Source organism: Pavona decussata, unplaced genomic scaffold (assembly GCF_977016875.1).
Source record: "Pavona decussata unplaced genomic scaffold, jaPavDecu1.1 SCAFFOLD_59, whole genome shotgun sequence".
NCBI classification, from domain to species: domain Eukaryota; kingdom Metazoa; phylum Cnidaria; class Anthozoa; order Scleractinia; family Agariciidae; genus Pavona; species Pavona decussata.
The window spans coordinates 1,335,754-1,362,319 of record NW_028145481.1 but is presented as its reverse complement, the minus strand read 5'-3'; the positions used below and the strand labels follow the sequence as shown (position 1 = coordinate 1,362,319).

Here is a 26,566-nt window from a genome sequence, read left to right as displayed (position 1 = left end):
TGTTAGCGAAAACAATGTTTGCCGAAGAGTACCTAAATGCTTGCCGCTGATTTAGCCATATCAACATCTGTCTGTTTTGTGTAGGTACATTACTTATTTATGGCCGGAATAGAAGCCTCACCGACAGAATTTAAAGTTTACTTAGTCCACAACTCTGGGGTAAAACTATATACGTGCATTCTTGTGCTGTATTATCGGAAATCATAGTTCGTGTTATTTAAATTTTTATACGCAAAGTTGCTTTCGTTTCATGTAACCCGTTATGGCAGTGCTGTTTCTATTAATGTATTGGTGGTTATTACTTTCGATTGGAGGTGAGTATTGTCCTAAGTTGTAGAATGAAAATCTTCATAACTAGTCTTTACTTTTCTTCAATGTTTTTTTTTTTTTTATCTCAAATTCCATCGTTTTTTTAAAAAAGCATCTTCATGTTGGGATTATCGCACACCACAAAACATCTTCTTAGCTTGTTGCAAGGAAGACTTACATTGAAGCCGCGCAGAATCCCAGCTTTTCCAACGAGTTCTTTCGTCCTATAATGAATTAAAGTTACCTTGGTTCGCACATAGTAACTTCTTATAATTAATTTCTCGACGCCCAGCATTCGAGTTTTAATCTGAATATCACATAAATAATTTTTAATCTGGGAATGATTCTTGGCAAAAAAGAGTATTTGGCCACCTATTCAAAACGAATACTTCATGGCGTTTTTAATCTTAAGTCATGTGTTCCTCGTTGCAAAACTTTTCTGGCGTTACGAAAACGTATTTTATTGCAAACGCAATTGTCGTAATTGAGTTTCAATGAATGCTGTCGGTGCCGTTAGAGGGGGGTGAAAAGTTAGAAATAATGTCACCGGCTTAAGCTTTAATTTCTGTCAAATAAAAAGAGTCTTCCCGGATGATGCAGAAAAAAAATTGTCATTGTTTTGAGAAAACAACTAAAACCGCCACAACAAGTTTAATAGTAAGCCCACCGAGGGATCACGAACCTAATTTAGAGTCACCGAAGAACAATATTAACTGATGGTGACTTCCCGCGGTGAACTTTGAAAGGCATTTGTACATAAAACCTGAGAAAAAAAGAACTTGTGCATAATAAAAGCCAAAAAATCTACATAAAAATATCATCAATTAACCTCTATGTTTTCTTTTTTTTTAAGTTCGTTTTGCATATGATGTCTTAACACATTTTCGGTCAAGAAAATTATTTATTTTTTACTCGGAAACTTACTTGTAATTCTTCAAAACAGACTGGGAACAAAAATAGCCGCGTTTAATTACTCTTTTTTTATCGAAATTGTGGAGAAATCCTTTCAATAATCTTGACAGATACGTACGTAATCAAAACGATATTTTGCTTCGGTTTGGAATAGAGTTTTCGCGCACGTCTGGAGAAAAATTATGACCCAGCCCTAAAATCAAGAAAATCAGATTGTATCATTGCATTTCTTTTATTTAGTGATAAAATCACAAAAAAATAAGCCTGTAGCTAGATTCCTGACATAAAATTATTTGAGCTTTGCCAGGTTGAAGATCTGAGATAACGTTGATCCCTTCGTCTGAAAAGCTTTTTGTAAAACACTTTTTGTTTCTTTTCTTCCCTTAAATATAGTTCTGTCAATACCATCACAAGCAAGTCAGAATGAGAGCTTTATTATTCCGTCGCCAACATTGACTCAACCGGCTGCCACGCCATCAGTATCGCCAACGAAGCCCAATGAGGCTATGGCAAATCAACCAATCACAAGACCCAAAGAATTCAAAGGAAGGTTTACAGTCACAAACACGCCATGGAAAGCGGAATACGCCGACGTAAAAAGCAGCGACTATAAAAAGCTGAAGTCGTCGCTTGAAGAAGAACTGAACAATGCTTTGGAAAACGTAGTTCCGGGTTTTGTCGTTTGTGTGGTGCAATGGTTCAACAAAGGGAGTGTGATTACACACTTTGCTGTTTACGTCAGTGGAAATCCAGATCTCACACCCGATAAACTGCATACACTTCTCCTAGGAGCTTTGTCGTCTGGTTCGCTAGCGAATTTTACGCTAGAAAATATAACTGTCGAACCAGAACAAAGCCGAGATGAAAAAGCGACAGAAGAAACGGAAACGTTTCTCAAGTGGGAGCTATGGAAGATTGTTTCTCTCGGTGGCTTGTTAATTGTTTTTATTCTTCTGCTCTGCATTCTTGGTCTCATGGTGAGTACGAGGAAACTTTTAATTTACTTCCTTGTATTTCCCAATCCGTTTCTCAAGCACGTGGCCGAGTTTTCCACTAGCTCGGTTTATGGGGATGATGATGATGATGATGATGATGATGATGATGATCAGAAGGAGGAGGAGGAAGTAGATGATGATTATGATAACAATGTGACCCAGGCTCCGTTGTCAAAGTTGATTTGCTCCCAGGGTTTTCTTTTCGTTAAACCCATTAGCCCCTTCTCAAAAACCAACATTAAATGTTAGAAATTTTTTTTAAATAAAATCCACTACGGCCAGGAAAACAGTGGATGAAGAACCACCCCGTGGATATCGTAGAGTAATTATAGATTCCTATCTATTGTTTTGTTTATGATGATAATGACGACAATAACGACATTCCATTTTCGGAAGTATTTACTATGCGCATCTACTATAATCCTACTGCTTACTATCGAAACGGTAATATTATAAGTCGGGCATTCATTGCAGATTAGGAACAGAATGTTGAGGAAATCCCTACACAGAGAAAGACGACGAGCTAAAGAAGAACGAAACCAGCTTCGCCAGCAACAGCGGCACGTACCATCAAAAGCTGCATTCTCCATCATTGCTGCATCTTCCGCTGAAGACTTGGCAACAATTCTTCAGAACGACAGAAGAGCTCAGGTATGAAAGTTATTAGAGGAGTGGTGAAAAACGCTATACTCGAAAAGGACCCATCAAACCACAAAAAAGATGGTGGTCGCTGCCTTCACCTCCTCAACCTTAAAAGGAGGTTTCTTCAATGCATAGCCATCCCGCTCTCCAGCAATAAAAATGAGAATGAGATTCAACCTCACTTTTGTTGTTTAATTAACTAGCAATGCTGACCCCTGCTAGCTGAATATTTCTCCGTCAACTCAAATTCTAAAGCCATTAAAATTTTGTCGGTAATGTTAGGATGCTAGATGTTAATTCCAGGTGTCTTCGATAACCCCCTAACCAACAGAAGGTGGGTCCTTTTCGAGCAAACGCGTTATGACCAGTTCCCTTATTTAATCAATGACAGATATATTTTCAGTCAGTGACACAGGTATACTCGGAAAAAGAAAATCCGAGTTCTCTTAACAGGAGTCGAACCTAAGACCTTCCGATTACTAGTCCGGATGCTCTACCACTGAGCTGCAGGAGACATCGGAAGAGCTAAGGCCGCTAAATTAGTTTCGTATGAAAGACACGCCTGCATACCGCTAGGATCCAAATGTATGATGGCCACCACTCACACGATTCTCCTGGGAGAACTCGGATTTCCTTTTTCCGAGTGTGCCTGTGACTGACTGACTGGAAAATACATGTCATGAGAAAAGGATAACAAATTGAAGTCAGTTTTGTATGCAAGTGTCCTGTTTTGGTACATAGTTGCATGCCGTGCATGATTCACGAACTGAAAGGCGAGTGTATCCATGCACAGTAAACAGGAGGAAATGAAGGAGAATCTGAGTAGGAAAGGAATTGTAAATGCTAGATTTAATAGTCACAAAACCTGAATTAGATTGTTATAATTGGGTTAATTCCAAACTCAGGAACTAAAATGCAAAGACGAATAACTCAGTAAAACATTGGACAACGGAAATTTTGAAACGCACCTTTTTTCAGCTGGCAGTTTTCTGAAAACTATCTACTGGAAAACGATTTAGTTCGGCTCCGGTTATTTCGTTTCAGTCTCAGCGCTATGTCCGCTCACTGCTCATTTCCAGGTCAAACGTCAACAAGCATCCCGGTATTTCCGTTCAGAGCAGCATTTTAGTTACTTCATTTATCCGAAGACTTCTAGTTTTGAGGTTAAATTCTCGCCAAATCAAGAACTCAGCGCTAAACAAGAAAATTTGGATTGTACAGTCACTTTACAATGATTTCTCAATGATTTATATTCTTGTTCCCAGCTTCCGCAAGATTTCAAGCAAGGCGAAGGAAAAGAAAGGAAATGTGACTGGTACCACAGTCAGACATATTCCGTTGGCACTTCAAGGTCTGCAGAAAGACTTGTTGACCTTTTACGAGATTCTCAACATGTGACAACAGTGCAACAACATGGCAATGGCGCTGATGGACTGGTGGATGATAATTACACGCTGACTGGTGCTTTGCTTCATGTCCGTTTGTCTTCTTTCTTTCAGCTATGGTTGTTTTTGTTATTATTATTCTTCTTCTTAGTCTTCTCCTCCACCTTTTCCACTTCCTCCTCCTCATCCTCCACCACCACCTCTTCTTCTTCTTCTTCTTCTTCTTCTTCTTCTTCTTCATAATTCTTTGAAATTTGGAGTTTCCATATTGCAAGGTCCGTTTCTCAGACAGTCTTAGCCATTGTGTTCATTAATCTTGTACATTTTGCGATGTTTTTCCTTTCAAAATCATGAAAAGTGAATTTCTGGTAGTGAATATCATGTGTTTTGATATAGCTGAAATAGTCTTTCGGGCCTGAACGCCAGGATCAAACATGACCGAACTGTAGTGTAGCAACAACAACAACAGCCTTTATTTTCCTCATGGTTAATTAGAAAGATAGTTATAATTACATTCTTGTAGCGCGTTTCCTAATCGGAATCTACCATAAAAGTGACCGGGATAATGAGAATGATGTGTTATTTAGTGAGGGACACACGAAATACTTGGGAAAAGGTAATCCGAGTCCTCCAATCAGGAGTCCAAATAAAACGTCCCTTATAATTTTCTACAATCTCAGGGGCTTTCATGGGGATGTTAGGAGTGTTAGGAGGTTGAAGCAAGCGTATTGACTGATTTTAAGTTAAACGAATTCCTTTCAAAAACTAGACACTGCATTAGCAAATGTCATAGCCTCCTTTAAACACAGTTTATCGAATTCATGATCATCAGGCTCAGTGCTATTTAATATCCTTATGTAATTTTCAGCTGTCAAGTCAAACACCAATTCAAGAAACTACCAGAGAAAGTCAAGCAGGTAATCAGCGATCAAGGCAAACACCACATCAGGAAGCTATGAGAGAAAATCAGCACGTTAAAGATTCGTCTCCAAGGAGGAAGATGGAAAAAATCCAAATGCGCTCGATGTCAGTCGCTTCATCCTCCGCTCCAGATTCTTCGACAAAAGAGGTATGAAACCTTTGTTGCTATTCAGATATGCTTGGTGAATCGTCTGCACTATTGAGCAAGCATAAGCTTGTAGCATATTGGCACTGAACACTCGTCTTCGAGAACTATATTTTACCTTTCCCTTTTTATAAGTACAAGTGCCACGCAGCTAACGGAAATTTTCCCGTTAAACTTAAGCTTGTAGCAGTCCATATAAGTCTTAGCCAGGTAGAGTTAAGAAAATTTTAGACCAAAAGATCGTATATGTTTTGTTTTAAAAAAGTTTTAGGACCGAGAGTACCCCAACTCCAAAGATCAGCCACTAGCCGGCTGCTTTGTCATGCATCTGCTTAGAAGCGAGACGCAAATTAAAGCCAAAACAGGAACAAGATTGTGCTTGCTGGACAGAAAATATGTGAACTATAGACTTACAGTTTGTTCAGTGGAAACTGCAAAATCCTCGTTGACTGTGATGAATGAACAAAGTAGTATTCTAGTTCATGGTGTTTCTTTCCGGTTACTTTCAAACATTATGACGCTATTAACAAAACCACCATACCAAGAAAGGACCTGGATTCAACGATAGCCGGCTTTTTCGATGAAGCTCAGATTGATTCTGACTGAAAGAAGACCAAATTGCCGGGATTCCAGGAAAAACAACAAAAGGTATATCGTCAGGTCTGAGGTACACTTTAGGTTTTCGTTAGACAAGTGACTTTAAATATACCTCTTCTGGAACAGAAGGTTATTTTAGTCGAGGGACAAATAACTATGAAATAAATATAGCACAATAAACCACCACCAGCCTCGTATTCCGTCATCCGCCATCATCATCATCATCATCATCATCATCATCATCATGTCATTATCTTATATTTGTCGTCGCCGTCGTCGTCTTCGTCTTCTTCTTTGTTGTTGTTGTTGTTGTTGGTGGTGGTGGTGGTGGTTGTCTTCTACTCCATCTGCGTCGCTGTCGTCATCATGATTAAGACGGTAGCACCATGATCATCACAATCACAAACATTTCACCTCTCTATGAGACAGCCTTTGCTCTAGCATTCCCCTTGGAAGTCTTTACCACTGAATTTGCAAGTGAAAAAAATGAGACATCTTCATATTTAAGTGAAAAGTTATCTTTTTCAGGATCAAAATTCAGAAAAAGAAAACCGTGCATACCCTAGCGAAGACAAACCAGAGAGTGATGCCACACAGCGTAACAGAAAAGCCAGCATACTTTCTAAGGTGCAAGCATTTGAACAAGGACCGACTAGAGATGATGCAGAACACGAAAAGGATAACATTAACGATACAAAAAGAGAACCAAAGAAATTGAAACGCATCCAGTTCTATTCTACAGCATCTCAACAAGATGATGCAGAGCGTCGGAAGAGAGAGGCTGAGATCAGACCACTGGGAGGGATAGTTAAGGTTAGTTATTAAGTAAACGTTTTATTTTTTCTTTTTGTGTGAGGAAACTTATTAGATAACGAATAATCAACTAGCCAGGGATGACTGTCTGGACTGTCTCGAAACCTTGTTGTGGGTTGTTACATGTATCGCTATCATCGACGCTAAACTGATGATAAAGGTTATCAGCTATCTGAAACAAAAGAAGCCAGAAGAGGGAAAACTATCCGCAAAAGTCTCGATAACTTATCAGGCCTGATAAGTCAATTTTTAGTTGTCAATGTGTTCCAAAAAAACTATGAACTTAAAAATCAATAAAGTTGGATCAGTGTTAAGAACGCTGTGTGCATAAAATGAAGGTTTCCATCTTCTGTTCAGGCAAAATGTTCATCTGAGGAGGGTGATTATAAATACTTAACGTCCTGATCGTTTCTTTTTTTCTGCAGAAATTTAATGTGAGTCCTGTTCGTCCACCTTCAGCGGATAAGGATGGAGATGATTAATCACCACACCGTGGTTTTCTGCCTCTATGTAATTCATCGATCATAACTGCTTACCTGTTCTCTGCAAGAAAATAGGAGGAAAACCGGATTTCTTTGGATCGGTTGGATTATTCTGCTAATGAATTATAGGAACTTCCACGCCTTACTTAAGAAACGATAGTTAGGGTACGTCTTAACTTAGCGGGATTCGTAACCTCGTTAATCCTGAATTCTCGCAAAGCATAAACGGTCTCTATCGTTCAATTTTTTTAAAATAAAAACAATGTCGGTCATCCAACCACATTATTTTATTTATTTAGTTATTATTTATTTCACATACCTTGAGGAAGGGCGGTGTTTTATGATCATGCATACATCATTATGATATAGAGGAACATCAAGTGGCCTTTATTCCAATGCATTAAATCAGCAAGTTATAAAATGCGATTTCAGGGCTTTTCCAATTCTCTTATAGCTTGTAGGTTATATTAAATTTTATTACAGTGAATATGTATGAATATCAAAAGTTACGAAACGCTATCTTCAAGTTAAACGATATATCAAGTACAAGCTAATTATAGGAAAACTATAGACCTTATTCATAAATGGTGGCCGATAAATTATGCTTTGATTTTCATGAAAATTAGCCTTACTATGCACGTTAATATGTAAAACGAGGTTGGTAGTGCTAATAAATATATATCGAAAACCTTAAGAATTACTAATCGGCCGTCATTTATATGTATGCATCTATACACTACATTTTTTATTAACTAAGGTACTTTTAACTTCTTAGGGGAAGCAATAATCTTGAGGTCGCTTCCTTCCCGCTTTCTAACTCTTTTGAATTCCCTAAATATAGTAAAAGGTGAAGAAAAGAAAAAAATTGTTTGCAATTTCTTACAAAACAACTGGATTGTGCTCGGTAAATAAACTAGAAACTGATTGTTGTTCTTCTTTTTTTCCTTCATGTTAAGGAACAGTACCGTATGATGAATAAAATTTTCACGATCACGGTAGAGACCTCCCTCGATCATTCGCCAAAACAACTGTCACACTTGACTACAAAAATCATCATTACGGCGACCCAAAACTTTTAATTTAGGGAAGCAAGGATGGAGCAGTGGTGAGGGCACTAGCCTCCCACCAATGTGACCCAGGTTCGATTCCTGGACTCTGCGCCATATGTGGGTTGAGTTTGTTGTTGGTTCTCGTCGATCCTTGCTCCGAGAGGTTTTTCTTCTGGTACTCCGATTTTCCCCTCTTCTCAAAAACCAATATTTCCAAATTCAAATTCTATCTGGATTATTGTCAAGTACTTAATCATGAGCCTCTAGCTCGGGAGATTGCGCAAGCATTCCCCGTGCTACTCACACTGACTAACTAAAATTACGCAAACATGAACAGTGAACGAGAAGAGCTCTAGTAAGAGCGAAAACGTATCATTTTGTAATCATTTTCCAGCACCCTATGAGAACAGCCAAAAGTGGCTCAAAAACGCCGCGAGCGGACATATACATGAATTAATGTGACCTGGTATCCTTACAGAGTGATGACTCGTACATGCGTGCTACAACCGTTCTCGCTCATGTTTGATAAGGCTGAGGTTGCAGAGTCGATGTTGGGTTCTTCCTGAGCTGGCATTGAAAGAATATCAATTTCAGCCTGAGTTTGCTTGTAAGATTCGCAGGGGTCTACGCGAGTGTTACGAGTTCGTTTTGTGAGTGGCGAATAGTTCGTAGTCTAAACAGAACGCAGGGTTGTCGGAACAACAACAAGGTTATTTATTCCAAATGAGCGTAGCAAATTCAACACAAAACTTCACAACAAGCACACGCTAGGCTTGTAAATTACAGTTCGACCTCTGTCACCCTTGAATAAACACGGCCTCTGCCAAATATACACACGACCTCTGTCACACTTCAATAAACACGGCCTCTGCCAAACTTTACACGTGACCTTTGTCACACTACAATAAATACGTACTCTCTTCGCATAAACAACAACCTCTCTAAAAGCTAAACCGATTTCCTTATATACTAATGAGCGTAAGATTCTAGAACTTTCCGACGCAACTAAATAAAGTAACATTACAATATAAAATCTATTTACAGGATCACACGTAAACGGCTTCAGAAACTGCTTAGTCACTATGATGCAAAACTAATTAAATATGCAAGAATATTCTAGAGTAAATTAGCATACGGTCACGCAACAATTTTTCGTAACATAACCCCCTCTTGAGAAGAAATTTCTTAAATTTCTACTAACAACGAAAAATTAATTAAATAGCGCAAAGAGAGGAGGTAGTCCAATGTCTCTAAAGTTATTCCTCTAATCTGCTCAGATAATCTGCTCCTACATTCTCGGATCCCTTGATAGCCTCAACTCTAAAGTTGTAGCTCTGAAGAAACATAGCCCAACGCATGAACCGTCCATTAGCGAACTTCGCACTGTTGATATACTTCAGCGGTTCGTGATCAGTTTGTAGTACAAAGGGAACTCCGTATAAATACAGGTGAAACCTTTTGAATCCCCACACAATGGCTAAACACTCTTTCTCAATGGTTGAGTAATTACGCTCCGCACTTGATAATTTCTTGCTACCGTAGCAAACGGGGAACAGCTTGCCATCATGTTCCTGCATTAGTACAGCACCAATACCACTGTCGGAGGCATCAGTCCGCAGAAAGTAGGTTTTCTCTGGATCTGGCAACTGCAGGATTGGTTCTTTTGTGAGGAGGGCCTTAATACTCTGATAGGCTTTCTCTTGTGCCTCGCCCCATTCGACTTTGTTCGGTTGACCTTTGCGCGTGAGGTCTGTCAGCGGGGCAGCTAAGGCTGCGAAGTTGGGAATAAAATCTCGATAATATCCGGCTAAACCCATGAACGATCTTATCTGCTTCTTTGTAGTAGGTCTTGGAACATCTCTAATCTTTGCCACGTTGTCTTGATGAAGACCAATTAAACCTCCCTCCAAACGATGACCGAGAAAGTCAACAGCGTTAACTCCAAAAAGACATTTAGTCGGTCTTATGGTCATTCCGGCTGCTAATAATCGTGTAAACAACTCTTGTAGTATCTTGATGTGTTCTTCCCACGTACGGGTGTGAACCAAAATATCATCCCAGTAAAACTCAACGTTATCCATTCCATGCAATAGCTTCTTCATGGCTCTCTTTAAGGTCGCTGCGGAGTTGATCATACCAAACGGCATCTTCAGGAATTCGTATGATCCGTCAGGCGTCACAAAAGCGGTCTTCGGTATGTCTTCCTCAGGTATAGAAATTTGCCAGTAGCCCTTACTCAAATCAATTCTTGTGAAATACTTGTCACCATTCAACTTCTGGAACAAATGCTCGGCAGTCGGCATAGGTTCAGGGTCAAACACAGTTAATTTGTTCAATTTCCGGTAGTCCACGCATATCCTATTTGTGTTGTCTTTTTTCTTAACAACCACGACAGGTGAGGCATATGGTGAACTTGACTCTCTTATAACTCCCATCTTCATCATGTCTGTAATATCCTTCTTCAGCGATTCTCTCAGGCTATACGGTACTGGGTAAGGTCTTGATCTGACTGGTTGATCGGATGTAAGTTTTATATGATGTTGAGCCAAGCTTGTAGTACCTGGTGCTTCTGTAAACAAGCTTTGAAACTGACTTGCAAGGTCTTTGAACTCTGCTCTTTGCTCGTCAGTAAGGTTATCTCCAGTAGCCACATCTTTGATTGACTCTTTAGCGACATATCCACCAATTTCTAAAAAATCAACACCATCCACAGGATCAACTTCTTCTGCTTCATTTTTAGCATGTCCGCTCTTACTAATGTCAGCGTTCACTTCGACAGCCACTGCTCCAACGGGTACAGAATCCTCTCGTTCAAAATACTTCTTTAGTAGGTTGGCATGGTAAACTCTCTCCTTTCCTTTGACACACACCTTATAATCGTTGAGACCCACTACTGCACTAACCTCAAATGGACCTTTCCACTGCATTAGAAGCTTGTTATGGTCGGTCGGTAGCAGTATTAATACTTTATCTCCTTGTGCAAACCTTCTGACTTTAGCCTTACGATCGTAGTAATGCTTGCCTTTGTGCTGGGCTTTCTGAAGTTCAGTATGCGCAAGCTTGAGAGTATCTTCCAGCTTCTCACGTAGCTCAAACACATACTGGTAGCTGTTCTTTACTTCAGGTTCCTCCAACTCTTTCGTCCAGAGCTCTTTAAGAATAAACATCGGCCCTCTGACAGCTCTTCCATACAGCAACTCAAACGGCGAAAAACCAGTAGACTCCTGAGGAACTTCACGATACGCAAACAATAAAGCGTTGATGTAACGATTCCACTGTCTCGGCTGCTCGCTGCACAATCTCTTTAACATACTCTTCATGGTTCCATTAAACTTCTCCGTCAGGCCATTACACATAGGGTGATAAGGAGTCGTAGTGAGCTGTTTAATGCTCAACAACCGTGTCACTTCCTTCATACACTCAGATACAAATTGCGTGCCGAGGTCACTCAAGATCTCTTCAGGCACTCCTAAACGACTAAAGATATCCACCAACGCTTCCGCCACAGTCTCCGTATCAATGTTTTTGAGCGGGACAGCTTCAGGATAACGGGTTGCAAAGTCGACCAACGTCAATATGTATCTATGACCGTCTTCACTCGGGGGGCCAATAGGCCCAACCAGATCGATTGCTACTCTCTTGAACGGCTTGTCAATTAATGGCATCTTCTCCAGGGGAACCTTCGGTACAGAACCCTTGTTAACCGTCTTCTGACATACATCACATGACTTGCAGTAACGAGTCACGTCCCCTTGAATACCTGGCCAATAGAATGCGCTTTGAATCTTATCAGCCGTCTTCTTTATTCCCATGTGACCTCCCATGAGCGATCCGTGAGCTAGTTCCATGATCCGACTTCTCAGCTGCACAGGAACCATAACTTGCTTCAGGGGTTTACCATTATTCACGTAAGGGTGTTTGTAGACGCGGTACAAAACTCCACCTTTCACTTCAAATGAAATCTCAGCCTGGCCTCTCACAACTACATCATTTCGCTCCCAATATTTTTGTAAGCTCTCGTCATCATTTTGCATTTGTTTGAGCTTTTCTCTATCAACTACAGGACTTTCTTTAGTACTCGGTACCTTCAATGGGATACGTTCTCCGGCCTTCTTTGCTTGACCTCTCGTGGTTACAGCACACGCCTCTTGCACATGATCTTGCCAGCTTGGATCTGGGTCGTCAGCAGCTCTCGCGCCTGGTACATTACCAACAATTAAGTCATAAACAGCATCGGGAAGACACTGCGCTTCCACTTGGCCCTTGAGATAAGGTGTATCAACGTCAATCTTTGCAATGGGCACTTTCCTTGCCGTGTTGTCGATGAGCAGCATAACATTAAAGTCGCCAGTGAACTGATCCTCAGACACAAGATCCTTCTTTACTACTATTCCGCTACAGCCAGTGTCTCTCAGGACATCAACAGACTTCTCTCCAACTCTACCTTTCACTACAGGCATTTTACTTCTCACTCCAGACAAAGGTTCAACACAGGCGCTACTCAATAATGGAATCTTCTTACCACAGGCTAACAGCAGCTTCTCATCTTTAATACAGGACTTAACTTCTTCCGCTGTGGGTTTACTCTCAGTCTGCTGGACTAAGCAACTGGCGCTCACTTGACCACGTTGCACAGGGTTACCATCCTTACTTTGTCCTCCGGATCTCCGTCCACCTGATCGACAGTTTCTAGCTTCGTGTCCTTGCTTGCCACACAGAAAACACCTTTTTCCTATGGTTGGGCAGTTGGCGGCTCTATGACCACGAGCGTTACACCTAAAGCACTGGAGGGCTGTTGAATTAGACTGTGTGTTCTTGGCTTCCTCCCTCTCAGGCGGTAATACCGGCTTTCTGCTCACTGGGCTAAACAAATGCTTACCATGGGCCTCTAAGTACTGGTCAGCGATCTTCGCAATCTGTGCTAGGGTTTCAGGTGCCCTTTCTCGTAGGTGAATGGCCAAATCCTTAGGGCAGGAATCAATAAACTGTTCTTTCACTATCAAGTCCTTTAGACCGTCAAAGGTTCGCTCAGTATCCGAAAGCTCTAGCCACCGTAACAGGTACCTGTCCAGTCGCACGATAAACTGGTCCGGACTTTCGTCAACTTCCGGCTTAGACGCTCTGAATTTACGACGATAGCCGTCTTCTGTGAGATCATATCTCTTCATCAGCGCAATCTTGACTTTACCGTAATCTTTAGCTGCTTCTTCAGATAGGCGTGAGTACACTTCGAGTGCCCGTCCAGACAACAGAGCACTGAGCTTTGATGCCCATCCAGTTCTATGCCACTTGGCTGTATCTGCAAATCTCTCGAACCTCTGCAAATATGCGTCCAAATCATCTTTACCATCCACGAACGCTGGAAGTTTCGGCGCTTTAGCTCTATCATCTCTCTCTGCTGTACGACCATCACCATTCGTTGCTGCTAACCTAGCAAGTTCCAACTCATGTTCTCTCTTGGCGGCCTCAGCAATTTCCTTCTGTCTCATGAGGTCAGCTTCATGTTGTAATTTCCTAATTTCTCTTTCCTGACGTCTCGCTTCCCTTTCTTCATCCTGGCGTCTGCGTCTCTCTTCCCTCTCTTCTTCCTCACGTCTCTGCCTTTCTGCTTTTGTTTTTCTTCTTTCTCTTCTTCCAACTTCTGTTGTTCACGCACAAATTCGAGTAGCTTTTCACCTTCCAGTCCAAACTCCTTACCAAGTTGCATAAGTTTCTCCATTTGACAGCGTTAGAATTCCAAGGCTCTTTCACTTGCTACCACTTGTTTCCACGGCACAGTTACTTCCTTCCGAGTTGCGATCCTTTCCTGGTTATCGGTAGACAACAAACAGTTCCTTGAATTCCACTCTCCAGCGACAGGCCCCCAATGTTACGAGTTCGTTTTGTGAGTGGCGAATAGTTCGTAGTCTAAACAGAACGCAGGGTTGTCGGAACAACAACAAGGTTATTTATTCCAAATGAGCGTAGCAAATTCAACACAAAACTTCACAACAAGCACACGCTAGGCTTGTAAATTACAGTTCGACCTCTGTCACCCTTGAATAAACACGGCCTCTGCCAAATATACACACGACCTCTGTCACACTTCAATAAACACGGCCTCTGCCAAACTTTACACGTGACCTTTGTCACACTACAATAAATACGTACTCTCTTCGCATAAACAACAACCTCTCTAAAAGCTAAACCGATTTCCTTATATACTAATGAGCGTAAGATTCTAGAACTTTCCGACGCAACTAAATAAAGTAACATTACAATATAAAATCTATTTACAGGATCACACGTAAACGGCTTCAGAAACTGCTTAGTCACTATGATGCAAAACTAATTAAATATGCAAGAATATTCTAGAGTAAATTAGCATACGGTCACGCAACAATTTTTCGTAACAGCGAGATTCCACTTTACGTTTCCAGTTTTGTCTGAGAACCTACCATATGCAAGAAACACAAACCATTCAGTACACTGTTTATTTGTAAAATAAAGGTTTACCCCGGGGTATAGATTTTGAGCACTTTGAATTGGCAATGTTAATTTCGCTTAATTGCTTTTCCCCAATGGCGCAGGAAGAGAGGCATTTTAGGGCATTATATTGATCAGAAATGGAGATGAAGATTCATTTATATTTTAGTCTCCAAAAATATCTAAGGCCTCTATTTCACACTCTTTCCCCTCGTCCAGCAAGAGGAGTCGCTTCTTGTGAAGTCTCTTCCTCTCTCCTGCACTGGTCTTTGGTTCACAGCTTGTTGATGCACTATGTAGAGTTATACACTGTTGGGTGGAAAAATACAGTAGAATATGGAGCAAGGTGTCTTACTTAAGGAGGTCACCGCCTTGCTTTAGGAGGTCACCTTGCTTAAGGCTGGTCAATGGATCCTCTTTTTCGGTGGGCAAGTTCTTAAACTTTCCGTGTCAAATGGTCAAATGGAAAGGCTTTTTCCAGTCATTCCAAATTTACAATCTCACTGGTAGTTCAAAGAAGTAAGGTGATGCCGCAAGACGACAACAAAGTGGAAATGGGAATTTTGTGTAAATGGAACGATACTGATTTCCGTTCCAACCGGTTGAAAGGGGAAAAGAAGAGTGCCCCCAAATTCCTTCCGTTTGTTCCGGAAAATTTTGGTTTGATCCACGCGTACTATTTACATTTCAACCGATTAGATCAAAACTTTTGGCAACATGGAAAGGGCCCCAGAACTCTGGAGCTGGCTATATCCTTATTCTAAGCTGCGCATAAAGAAACATGGTCCGGTAGTGCACAATACCATTAATTATTTTTACACTTACCCAAACAAGGAACACTAAAATCACCACACTTAATATCAACGCTCCAAACACGAGCAGTCCACTGACAGCCCCATCAGACTCACTCTTGTTCCGTGTTGGGGTTGATGTTGCATTAACCTTCATAATCATTTGTTCTGTGAGAACTAGAATTAGGGGAAAGGCGGAGGTCTTCATAAATAAAAATAATTTTTGTTGAGAATGATGTATTATTCTGAAAGTGACACAGGCATACTCGGAAAAAATAAATCCGAGTGCTCCTATCAGGAGTCGAACCTAAGACCTTCCGATTACTAGTTTGGATGCTCTACCACTGAGCTACAGGAGACGTCTGGGAGCTAAGGCCATTAAACTAGGTTCATGGGACAAATATCCTGCATACTGCTAGGTACTGTTCGGTATTTGTTTTTACCAAAAGAAGACCGTAAAATTCTTAAATTAAACGAATCTTCTCAGAGTCATCTAATGTGGTTCTTGGAAAACTGGTCATAACAAGTTTGTTCGAAGAAGATATAAAATAAGGTTAAAATAAGGTAAAATAAGGTTTTCAGAACTGAGAACAGTCGCGGGCGCAGCTACTACGCTTTACCTGGTAGGGTGAAGTTTTGAGCCAGTGAATGAAACTTTGCGGTGAAATACAAGTAAAAGCTATATTGTCATGAATTCATCGTTAATTTATCTTCGCGGACCAAAATAAATTTAATCATAGCTACCAAAAGATCTTATCAATAATTAAGGGCTAGCAAAACAGGAAATTCAAATAGTGTTTGACTAAGGAGAAACCTGGTTATAATCATGTGAATAACGGGACATACAATGTTGCTATTTTGTGATATTTCTTAATGCAGCTTTCAATCATCTCCATCCCTAACCCAAGTGGTAGACAGTCAGTATACAGGGTCGTCTTTAGAAAATAAAGGAAGTGGCTTTATAAATAAGCAAACAATAAACAAGGAACCGCACAACGAAAATGCTGCAGGTTTACGCAGGATCTGTGAGAGATCTAATCAGCCAAAAATATAAATGACTCAAATTTGAGTTATAAACTGAAGACCCGCATTAGGATCACTATACGCCAGGCTATATGTATGCTAAGAAAATATCGGTATGTTATACACTTCGATCATGATTCAGTGTACACAAACTTAAGTAATCAAACGGCTGTTCATTACACAGTCCTCACACATCGGCTTTCTTATACCTCAGTATATCTCTCTGAATTCGTTATGTGTACGTACTCCTTATACCAAGCTAACTCGTGTTATTTCATTTTTTACGTGAACGAATTATGAAGTGAAACTCACCAAGTGTTGAGCTCGAGATTGTAACAAACAATGTTGATACAACAGCAAAGCCGCTTGTAATCTGGGGCCTTTTCATGGACGCCATTTTTCTCTTACCAAGCCCGAGGTTTCGTTAGAAGCAGCAGTGTCAAGAGCTAATTCAGCTCTTCTAATGGCATTATTAACAGCCATTAACATGTTTTGTCTACAAATACCGATTTCCTCCGGGAGAGCAGGTGGTCTTTAATTATCCTTTTAAAGAATTATCTTTCACCCTTCCTACGCAAAAGCCGATTCCTTGCAAAGGTGAAGCGGAGGACATAATTTCAGCGTAAAAATTTGTTTTTCATAAGCCTTACGAACCGACTGGCTAGGTACATGTATATAGACCTTTTCACGGAAAACACACCACAACCTCATTCCCAGGGTCTCCCCTCTTTACGTCCCTCTTTCGCTCCCTGGGACGCGAAGAGGAGAGACCCTGGGAAGTAGGTTGACGACACCATTGTGGAAGGGTAAGCGAGGCCTTGGAGGCGAGGTTACCAATTCATAAGTTTACGTTACTCTTTCATGTCACGCTTATGCCAAGGGATATGTATTCATGATATACTAGGGTATACTGCGTGTGCAGGGGTATCTTTGTAGGTAAAACGTATCGTAAAGGGTTCATTACTCTATTTCGCGTAAGCACAACGTGAAAAGCTAACCCAAAGTTAACCATATCCTGCGGGGAATATTATCCCATACTTATCCCATATTCCGTAAGATTGAGCAGGATCTGGTTGTTTTGTTATTCAACTATTGATAACTAAGCACAGTTTATTGCAGAAAAGCTGGAGATGGTCTGTATTTGTTACATTCTTCTCTTCGTCACACAGAATTACGTATAATCCAAGTCGCCGTTACAGTTATCATTTTTGGGTAAAATAGTGCTACTTTTTTAGTTAAATGACAGCTCGAACTTGCAACAGTAGGTGAAAACCGGGCTGACGATTCAGACTAAATCAAGCCGGTCTGAGCTGATTTGAGTCTAACAAGTCATAATAGCTCCATCGAAGCGCTCCATGGTTGTTCTTATTTGCACAATCAGCAAAGTCATCATCTTAAATTTTCTTGAAAGAAAGTATTTTTTTTTCAAATTTATTAAATATTGACATCACCATGGGGACAAATAAAGACTTTCTCCTAGAATGTTAGAAATTAGTCTTTTAGCAAACCACTTCACGTCATATAGTCATATAAACTTTGTAAGAAAAATTGATTCAATACAGTAAATAATCTAAAAAAAGAGCAAGGCTGATTTCACGGTCAGGGAAGTGTTCGATACGGCTGTGTCTTCGAGAAAATAGTCAAAACGTTTAGCAAACCACTTTAAGTCATATAAACTTTGTAAGAATAATTAATTCAATAGTGTTCGATACGGCTGTGTCTTCGAAAAAATGGTCAAAACTTAATAATTTAATTGAAAACATCTTTGGGTCATCAAAAATTAAATTTCCGCAACACCAATTTCTACCGCGGTCCTTCATTTCACTTATCTAAGGCCGCTTTCCCTATACCAGAACTGGCCTGCCAGACCAAATCACGGTTCTCAAAGGGAACGCGCAAATTTGAAGGTCTGGTTACATGCTAGTCCCTCGAATTTCTTCTGAATAGGAGGTACCATTTTTGGATTGTTCAAGTCTGAAAGTTTTGCAGAATAAAGCCTTCACAGTGACCCAATTAATCGACTGACCGGTCTGATAAATTAACCAGTTCTGATAAATGAAAAACACCCTCAATTTTATGTGGATGGATGATGACTTTTGGGAGATTTATTTTTTGGAGGAACCATGTTTTTTATTTGTTTGGCAGATATTAAAAGGCGTCCAAAAGCCTTGAGCGCAAGTCTGGAGTAACCAGGATGTTTCCAGTTAAACAGCTGTCCGATATTGTTTACAGCAAAAGATGTAACAGTTTTCACAAAATGTCATGCGTATAGGGTCGGAAAAAAATAATGTAGAGCAAACCCGAAAGACGGAGACTAAACAGGTGTATGCAAAATTGAATTAAGCCAAGAGAGGAAGTACGTTTCCTCGTTTTTCTGCTATTTAATATCGTGTTAAGGCATTTCAGTTCATGAGCCGCGTTCAAAACTGAACAGAATCAGATTAATATCTAAATCAACTCAGGGGGTCCAAACCGAAATTACGCTGAAACAATTGTTTGTGAATTCTTGGTTAACATCCGCCCGTGAAAAGATTTTGAATGGTGGTACGTAAGGCAACTTAACAGTGGATCATAAATTCAGAACACATCTTGTAAACATTTATATACGCGAAATGAGCTAACAGTGTCTGGTGTTTTCAGATGAAAATGCTAATTATTTTCTAAATTTAGTTTGAAACGAATTTAGCCCTGTCAATAAAAGGAAAAACATTTGCCTCAATTTTGTTGTAAATGAATGTCCACATGACGTAATGAACATGCGCATCACCTTTATTCACCTCTGTCTCAGGGTGTTACACTTGTTATCTGAACTTCCTGGATTGAAGCGCTTGGCGTATAAGCGCAATTAGCTGCTTCATACCAGGTGGAGGGGAGAGGGGAGACGGTGATCTTTCTACCTGAGAAAAAACATTAAACAAGGACCCACACGATAAAAGGGATAGTTATTCCCACCGCTACAACGCACGTCACATTAAGGATGATGACACAGTGAGCAAGTAGGAAGTAGAATTTCAAGAAATAAAGCCTTTATTTATTTATGCACGATAATAACTTAAAGAGCCGTTCAGTCAGTAACTTTCAAGAATCCGGGGACAGAAGCGAAAATTCGAATTTCTTTTTATATGCCCCAAACGACCCTTTTGGTGAACTATTTTCAAAAATAATATTCAAAAGTTCCAGCGAATTTTTATCTTGGCAAAAATTGGGAAAGTTCAAAATCGGCCTAAATGTGTCTGATGGCCCAATTGAAATTATGCAAATTAGTACATTTTCAAAACTCTCCGCGTTCAAGACAAGGCAACGTTTTCTCGAGTTGATGTTTTCACAATCGTTTTTAGATCCCTTGTGCTTGCTTCCAAACTATATTTTATATCGACCTAAGCATTCTTTTATTTGAAGTTGCCTACGTAAAGAATACAATGTTTGCTATTCGTTAGATAGAGTGATTTTTGCCATATTTCAGATGACCATATCATCGGGGGTATACAAATATACTGGTAATAAAATAACTTTTTTGAATGGGCAATTGTTTTTATTTATCATGTTAAAATATGTAGTTTGGCCCGTGAAAAGTGAGCGCGCTAGGTCGAGATGTGTGGAATGCACTTTGACACAATTCGCCATTTCAGTACTTCATCTTCCTCCTGTTACTTTGCACGTGTCAATACAGTTCACGGAAGCGTTTAGATAAAAGCCAGGTCTCTGGTTTCATCTCGTGCTTTCATACACGTAAATAACTAGCTTTAAACTTGAGTGCTCCCCATATTAGCATTAAGTTATCAATTGATTCTTTTCAGGTGAAATTTCCGTTATTTTTAAGATTACCCTATACCTTCAGAGGTGTCTCGCGTTTAAGCGATGTAGCGCGTCCAGTTTAAACTGTAGATACCTAAGCCCCTATATCAAATTAAAGCTTATAGAACTGGCTATTAAACTATACCAAGAATTTTGAAATAAAATAAACTGCCGAATTTTTCACGACCTCTAAATGCAAGCGTCCGAATCACCTTTTTAAAGCTACAAGTCAAAGCGAATTTTGTCTTTCGCTAAGTAATTTGCTCCTCAGTTTCGGGACACAAAGCGCTAAAAAACGTTTCTGCGTTTTGCCATATTCAATCGCAATGAAAAGTTATAGAGTATTTTCGAAATAGGATGAAAAAAATGTGGAGTGATCGTACAAAAATCGCTCTCGGAGAAAAAATATTTCGAAAGAAAAAATTCGCAGACACGTTTTTGTTGTTTATATGTTAAACTAGCTACTGTCCAAATTTGCAGGCAAACGAACAAATTCCTTTTGAGTTTTAGCTCTTTGAAGTGGCTCCTCCAAAGTGAAAAAATTGATTAAAAAAAACAGCGCTAAAAATTTGGCGATTCATTTTACTTCAAAATTCTTGGTTTAGTTTGATAGCCAGCATTATATAAAGCTTTAATTTGATATAAGGGTTCAGGTATCTACAGTTTAAACCGGACGCGCTAAATCGCTTGGACGCGAGACACCTCTGAAGGTATAGGGTAACCTTAAGCTAGAAAGTGTAAATGCTCCCTTTTTACGTGACCTAAAACAGAATTTGCCTAAAATATTACGAATGAAGTCCACCGCAAGAAAAAACTGAAAAAAATCGCGCACCGACGTAAATGTAAACATCAGCCGTTTCTCGACTTGCCACATGGATGAAACGCGTCCGTTGTTTTACCTCTGTATACATTTATGACCAGAAAGTAGAAACAAAAAATCTTCTCTATGCCCATCTGTATAAATACACTTGCCAATCAATCTTTTTTTCCCTGTGTGTTTGTCGAAAATACTGCTCTGTTCGAGATGAGTCACTGATGGTGATAAAATGTTAACTGGAAATACACAACATTATTCTGCATTATTGCAGACGGAAGGGCTGATCGAATTTTAAGGTCTTTTAAGGTAAGAGTTTAACCTTAATTTATAGTCTGACTTTGAGGAATTTAAATGCTCTTACTTATCTGCAGTCCAGATATTTGTAGTAGATCACATGTGAAGGCGTCAGATTCTTTGTTAATCAAGCAAAAATTTTTGTCCTCTTCTTCCTCAATCGTCGTCAACTAGTCTAAGCCAGTTGTCACTCGACTCAGGTTGCGTGACAAGTATTATCGGCGTTACACCAGTAGGACAAGCCCCAACATTTGCCCATAAAAAGAAAAAAATGAAGTAGGAATAAAATTCCAAAATAAGAAGGATAAAGATCCTGAAAAAAACCACCGCAACTGAGATTTTTCCTTTGTCTTGTTTCGTTTTATTTTCTTTTGTTGCGTTTTTGCTATTATTTGGTGGGATATAGGCGGGAAGGGAGATGGGGTGGGGGTGGAACATGGCCGTCAAAACTCAAGTTGACCAGAAGCATAGAGCAAATGCATTTGGTGATGATCATCAACAAACACGCTACTAAGTATAGCTTAGAGGTAGTCGAGAGAAATAGGTTTCTGAAACTCCTCTTTCGTGTCTAGTAGGCAAACCGCACTTACGTCCATAATGAAGTAAGTAATTAAATCTACTTTCAGAGAAATAAGACTCTACGTAGCTTAATGGTCAAATTTATGAAAGGCAATTGAACCTAAATTGAGGACTCGTCAGCACCTAAAGAGGTTGAAATTTTTTAGATTTTATTTTCTGGTGCGCGCACTGGTGTCAAAGGACAAGGGGTGCGACTGGTATTTCTCAGATTTTCGTGCTCGGTCTAAGGGACGGTGTTATCTCGTACGGACCGTCACTGTCTGACATTGTCATTGTTAAATCTTCCTAGCGTGCTCTAGAGTACCCACCACACGAACAGCCTTTGACAAGGCCAGTGAGAGTATCTTTCGAACCTGTGTACCATAGTCTAATGATTATTCAATTTATATTGGTCTTTATATGGCATAGGTTGAAGATATAACTTAGGGCGCGTTTTTTTATTCACAATTCTGGAATGAGAATGGACAGAATGTAAAATGCGCGCGTTTTTCTATTCTGCATTACTATTTCGGAATGGACAGAATGCCATTCCTTCCATTCTGCTCCCAGGGGCAGAATGAACAGAATGTAGCGAATGAAAATCCAAGATGGCGGACGGCGAGATGAGCGATGCGGATTCAAATACGTCAGGTCTCTACAAGGGAAACACTCAGGTTACACTTTTGGACAAAATGAAACATTGCCTCTAATTCCATTGTACTAAAAGTACAAGGAAAATTGCTGCGATAACGGCTGCAATGGCAGCCTCTTCGTCGGCCGCCATATTTGTTACGCAATGTTTACTCTGCCAGGACCGTACCGACGGGGGTTTTTTTATGCAGACAATCCGAATTATTCCTAGCATTCCCTACCAACCATTCTTATTCCAGAATTGTGGATAAGAAAACGCGCCCTTAATTACGAGTTCCAATTGGATTAGGTTAACCCACAGTACGTGTATTGACGATGAACAACGATTCTTTGCTGTTCATTCCACGGTCTCCCTTCGTCGTTAAAGTTTTCTGACTTTTCCATTTCTCACACGAAGGCCGAACTTCTCTCGCTGGTGAGAGCATATAAAGACGAATGGAAAGTTTCAATCGTAAATCATGATTCCTGGAATAAAGTCAAGTATTGCATAGCAGTGAATTTCTGGAAAATCAGAAAAGGAAATAAAATGTTCTTTCATGCTCTCAGTTTCACTCAAATGAAAACACTTTACCTGCCCTTTCTAGCAACAACACTATTTCGTCCAAAGAAGTTAAGGAGGATCTGTGTAAACTGGGGTTTGTTTTGAGTGGTAGTAAATGCAATTGGGAAGCGGAGCAAATGCAGACATGGCTGGGGCATATTTTCAATATGGCAGAGAATCGTGGGCTCCTGGTGCGTCTCTTTCAGTTATTTTGACCAATCCTTATTCAGTTACTGCCAGACAGTTGGCTCATGTTACCGGCTGCATAATATCCATGTCACAGGCCATCGGCTCAAGTGTCTATTTACATACTAGACCATGTACTTTGCCATTGAAATTACACGTTGCAAGCCGTGGGATTTAATTGTTCCCTGTTCTACTAAAATGATTGAGGAACTCTCTTTTTGGGACACACATGTGACGCATCTAAATGGTAAGAAGCTATCTGACCAGCCAGAAGCTTTTCAGTCTGTGGCTATTCTGATGCATTAGAACAGGGGTGCGGTGGTTACATTATTTCTGGAAAGCCGAATTTGGTCTGTCAGGGCCAGTGGGAAGTAGAGGAAAGTACTAAGAGCTCCACCTGGAAAGAACGCAAAGCAGTACATAACATGTTACTGTCAGTTGGAAGTGCCTTAAAAGGGCATAAGGTACAGTGGCATACTGACAACCAGAACGTGGTGCGCCTCATGGCGAGAGGGAGCATGAAACCAGACTTACACACAGTTGTTGAATTGTTATAGGACATGGCGTCACTTTCAGACGTGTAAAGCTAAAGGAGTTTTGATTGTACCTTTGTGGAAGATGCTGCATTCTGGCCAGGCCTATGTCCTGATGATGTGCATGCCGCTAAATGTGTTACAGACTGGGTGGGCATCCCAGAGTTCAACTCGGTCTCTACAATCAAAGGTCGGACGTATAATTCTATTTTCTATGGAGACAAGCTTAAGTTCAAACTTATAGCTGTTTATGTTGACTGGCAGGCCCTGCGAAAGGAAAGTAGCAAAATAGCGGATTTTGCATGCCTATCAGAGAGAGGCTTGTGCCAAAGTTGCCTAAACTGTTAATTGTTTAGTGTGTCCACAGGAGACATCTTATCTTACAGCTCACAGGTAGCTTGTTGTAGACCCTTTTCAGAAGGTCCGTGCCCACAGGTGGCTTGTTTGTGTCGATACACTAAGGGAGCGTTATGGATGTTCAAGTGGCTTTGAGTATATTTTCAGCTAGATAATTGGCAAACGTTACAATGTCAGGTAACTTAATTTTCTTCCTCCTTGCAGATCTAAACATCTTCAGTCAAGGACCCTGGATGGAGCTTCAAGATCGTGTCAAGTCTAATGCTCAACTCACTAATTTAATTGAAACCTAAAACAAACTGTTTTTGCAGCTAAAGCTAGTAGAACTGTGAATACCTATTGTCGTTCGTTAAATCGTTGGATTGAATTTGCTAAAGCCAAACAGTTAGCTGTGTTCTCAATTTGTATTTTAGTCATTTGTTTCAGCATCAGTGTTTCAGCATCAGTGATAGAAACGAACTATTGTGCACTGAAATGGGTGCACGACGTTGCTGGGGTCACTAATTCCATGTCAAGCCTATTAGTTAAAAATCGTTGAAGGGGCCAAAAGGCAAAACGTGAAACCTGTGGTAAAGAAAGATCCAATCACTAAGGAAGCATTATTGGCATGCTGTAACAAGTATGAACATTGTAATGATTTACTAGTACGTAGAAACATTGCTATGGCACTTTTGTTGTTTGCCGTTTTTTTTTTTTTTTTTTTTTTTTTTTTTCTTTTTCAGAGATTTAGTGAAATATCAGCACTTCCTGTTCAAGACGTTACTCAGATTTATGCAACTCGTTTAGTTATTAGAGTTACTCACGAATAGAAAAGGGGACGAAGTCGTTATAGGTAGGTCAGACAAAGTGACATGCCCTGTCAAGAACTTGGGAAGATACCTGTCCTTGGCATGTATTGATGGAAAGTACAATGATTACTGATCTGTTTAAGCCATTAGTTAAGTTCAAAAAACCGTCTTTCGCCTTATCCAGAAGGTAAAGCTTATCAGTTATACTGCAGCTAGGGAATCAATTATTAGTCTGCTCAGGGAATTGATGCCAGAATCGGCAAATATTAGTTTACATTCGTTTAGAGCAGGTGGTGCCACTGCTGCAGCCAATGCTCAGATTTCAGACCGCTGTTGGAAACGCCACGGTAGATGGCGGTCAGAGTCTGCAAAGGATGGCTATGTTGAAGATTCAATAGATGCACGCTTGCTTGTTACAAAGTCTTTGTGGTTTTAATCGTTTAGAGCCAGTTCCGCTCATAATCCCGTTCTTTTTGTTCTAGCCCTTTACCGGCACAGCGGTCAGTACCCTATTCAAAAGAGAATACAACAGAATTAGATGAACCGTGAAAACAACAATTTGCTGCTATTCTGCGAACCGCTGCAAATTCAAGTTTTCCCTATTCCCTATGAAACCGAACAATGTAATGCAATAGATAAATAGGAAATATAAATAACCCTGAATAGCGCTTGAGTCAGATATGTATCTGCCCCTGTCATGACGTTTTCAGAAAGAAATTTCCGGTATGATCTCAATTTTTCAATTGCGAAGGGAAGATAGCTTTACAGGCGCGTAGGAGGGGGGGTTCGAGGGGCTCGAACGAACCCCCTTTGAAGATCAATAATGGCGGAAGAAAAACTTTTAAATAAAGTTCCTATGGTCGAAATACATCAACCATAGAAAAATAGAGATATAAACCCGTTCTTTAGGCCTTATGTCTTATCCTTAGTAAAAATAAAATTGTCAAGAACCCTTGGAGATTAATTTTAATGACGTTTCACTTTTTGCCCGAAAAAGCCATAGAAAAGCATGCTTTGCGATATGTTTTATTCTCTGAATGCGGCATTGTTCTGAAATGAGATTCACTTCAAACTTAATAGTTCAAGCCTTGTTGAGTTTCACGCGCAATTACGTACAAGTTCGCCTGAGAACATTCACTTGTGAATGTGAACGTTGCATAAGCGCAATGAGGAGAGAGTAGGCTGTCCGCCCTGGCTCTAATGCATATCAAATATGATATGCCTGTCAATCTTGACGAGATAGTCAATTTGTTCAAAGGCCTACACCCGAGAATGATGCAGTTTAACAGCTTGGTGTATGACTATCAGCAGATCGAATAGTTATCAGAACTTGACAGGGCGCGGAATGTACGTTGAACTTTCGGATCATGTGTCTTATATGGGGGCCTCGGTCGATGGTAACGGTCGATATGTCGGTCGACTCACGGTCGACTGACGGTCGATATCTCAGTCGAGCCTCGGTCGCTACTCGGTCGACACTCGGTCGATAATTGGGGATGACTCGGTCGATGTTGTAC

General features: G+C 40.3%; 2 protein-coding genes, 1 long non-coding RNA gene and 2 pseudogenes across 3 annotated transcripts; 2 read left to right on the top strand and 3 right to left on the bottom strand.

Moving 5' to 3' along the window:
- Positions 1-70: 70 nt before the first annotated feature.
- On the top strand, positions 71-8,353 carry LOC146479342 (uncharacterized). Its single transcript, XM_085110843.1, has 7 exons — positions 71-314; positions 1,615-2,198; positions 2,691-2,867; positions 4,124-4,333; positions 5,112-5,312; positions 6,435-6,719; positions 7,145-8,353. Exons 1-7 carry the CDS (start codon positions 263-265, stop codon positions 7,199-7,201), a joined length of 1,566 nt encoding a protein of 521 aa, XP_084966969.1. The 5' UTR covers positions 71-262; the 3' UTR covers positions 7,202-8,353.
- LOC146479340 (uncharacterized) lies at positions 7,488-14,516 on the bottom strand. The gene is made up of 3 exons (XR_014864934.1): positions 14,416-14,516; positions 8,738-9,191; positions 7,488-8,419 (listed from the first exon to the last, which is right to left on the bottom strand). It is a non-coding gene; the product is annotated as an uncharacterized LOC146479340 (long non-coding RNA).
- On the bottom strand, positions 9,507-14,275 carry LOC146479341 (uncharacterized; annotated as a pseudogene).
- A 65-nt stretch (positions 14,517-14,581) lies between the features above and the next one.
- LOC146479339 (uncharacterized) lies at positions 14,582-17,010 on the bottom strand. The gene is made up of 3 exons (XM_085110861.1): positions 16,842-17,010; positions 15,541-15,683; positions 14,582-14,683 (listed from the first exon to the last, which is right to left on the bottom strand). Exons 1-3 carry the CDS (start codon positions 16,924-16,926, stop codon positions 14,582-14,584), a joined length of 330 nt encoding a protein of 109 aa, XP_084966987.1. The 5' UTR covers positions 16,927-17,010.
- Positions 17,011-23,513: 6,503 nt separating this feature from the next.
- LOC146479338 (uncharacterized) lies at positions 23,514-25,485 on the top strand (annotated as a pseudogene).
- The last annotated feature ends 1,081 nt before the right edge of the window (positions 25,486-26,566 follow it).

Bases quoted from the DNA above. Each gene is read 5' to 3' on its own strand.
- LOC146479339 (XM_085110861.1), bottom strand. From the start codon at position 16,926: ATGGCGTCCATGAAAAGGCCCCAGATTACAAGCGGCTTTGCTGTTGTA. The intron at 15,684-16,841 runs GTGAGTTTCACT...CCCTAATTCTAG, and splicing joins AATCTCGAGCTCAACACTTG to TTCTCACAGAACAAATGATT. The intron at 14,684-15,540 runs GTAAGTGTAAAA...TGCATATGGTAG, and splicing joins TTTTAGTGTTCCTTGTTTGG to GTTCTCAGACAAAACTGGAA.
- LOC146479342 (XM_085110843.1), top strand. From the start codon at position 263: ATGGCAGTGCTGTTTCTATTAATGTATTGGTGGTTATTACTTTCGATT. The intron at 315-1,614 runs GTGAGTATTGTC...CCTTAAATATAG, and splicing joins GTTATTACTTTCGATTGGAG to TTCTGTCAATACCATCACAA. The intron at 4,334-5,111 runs GTCCGTTTGTCT...TGTAATTTTCAG, and splicing joins TGACTGGTGCTTTGCTTCAT to CTGTCAAGTCAAACACCAAT.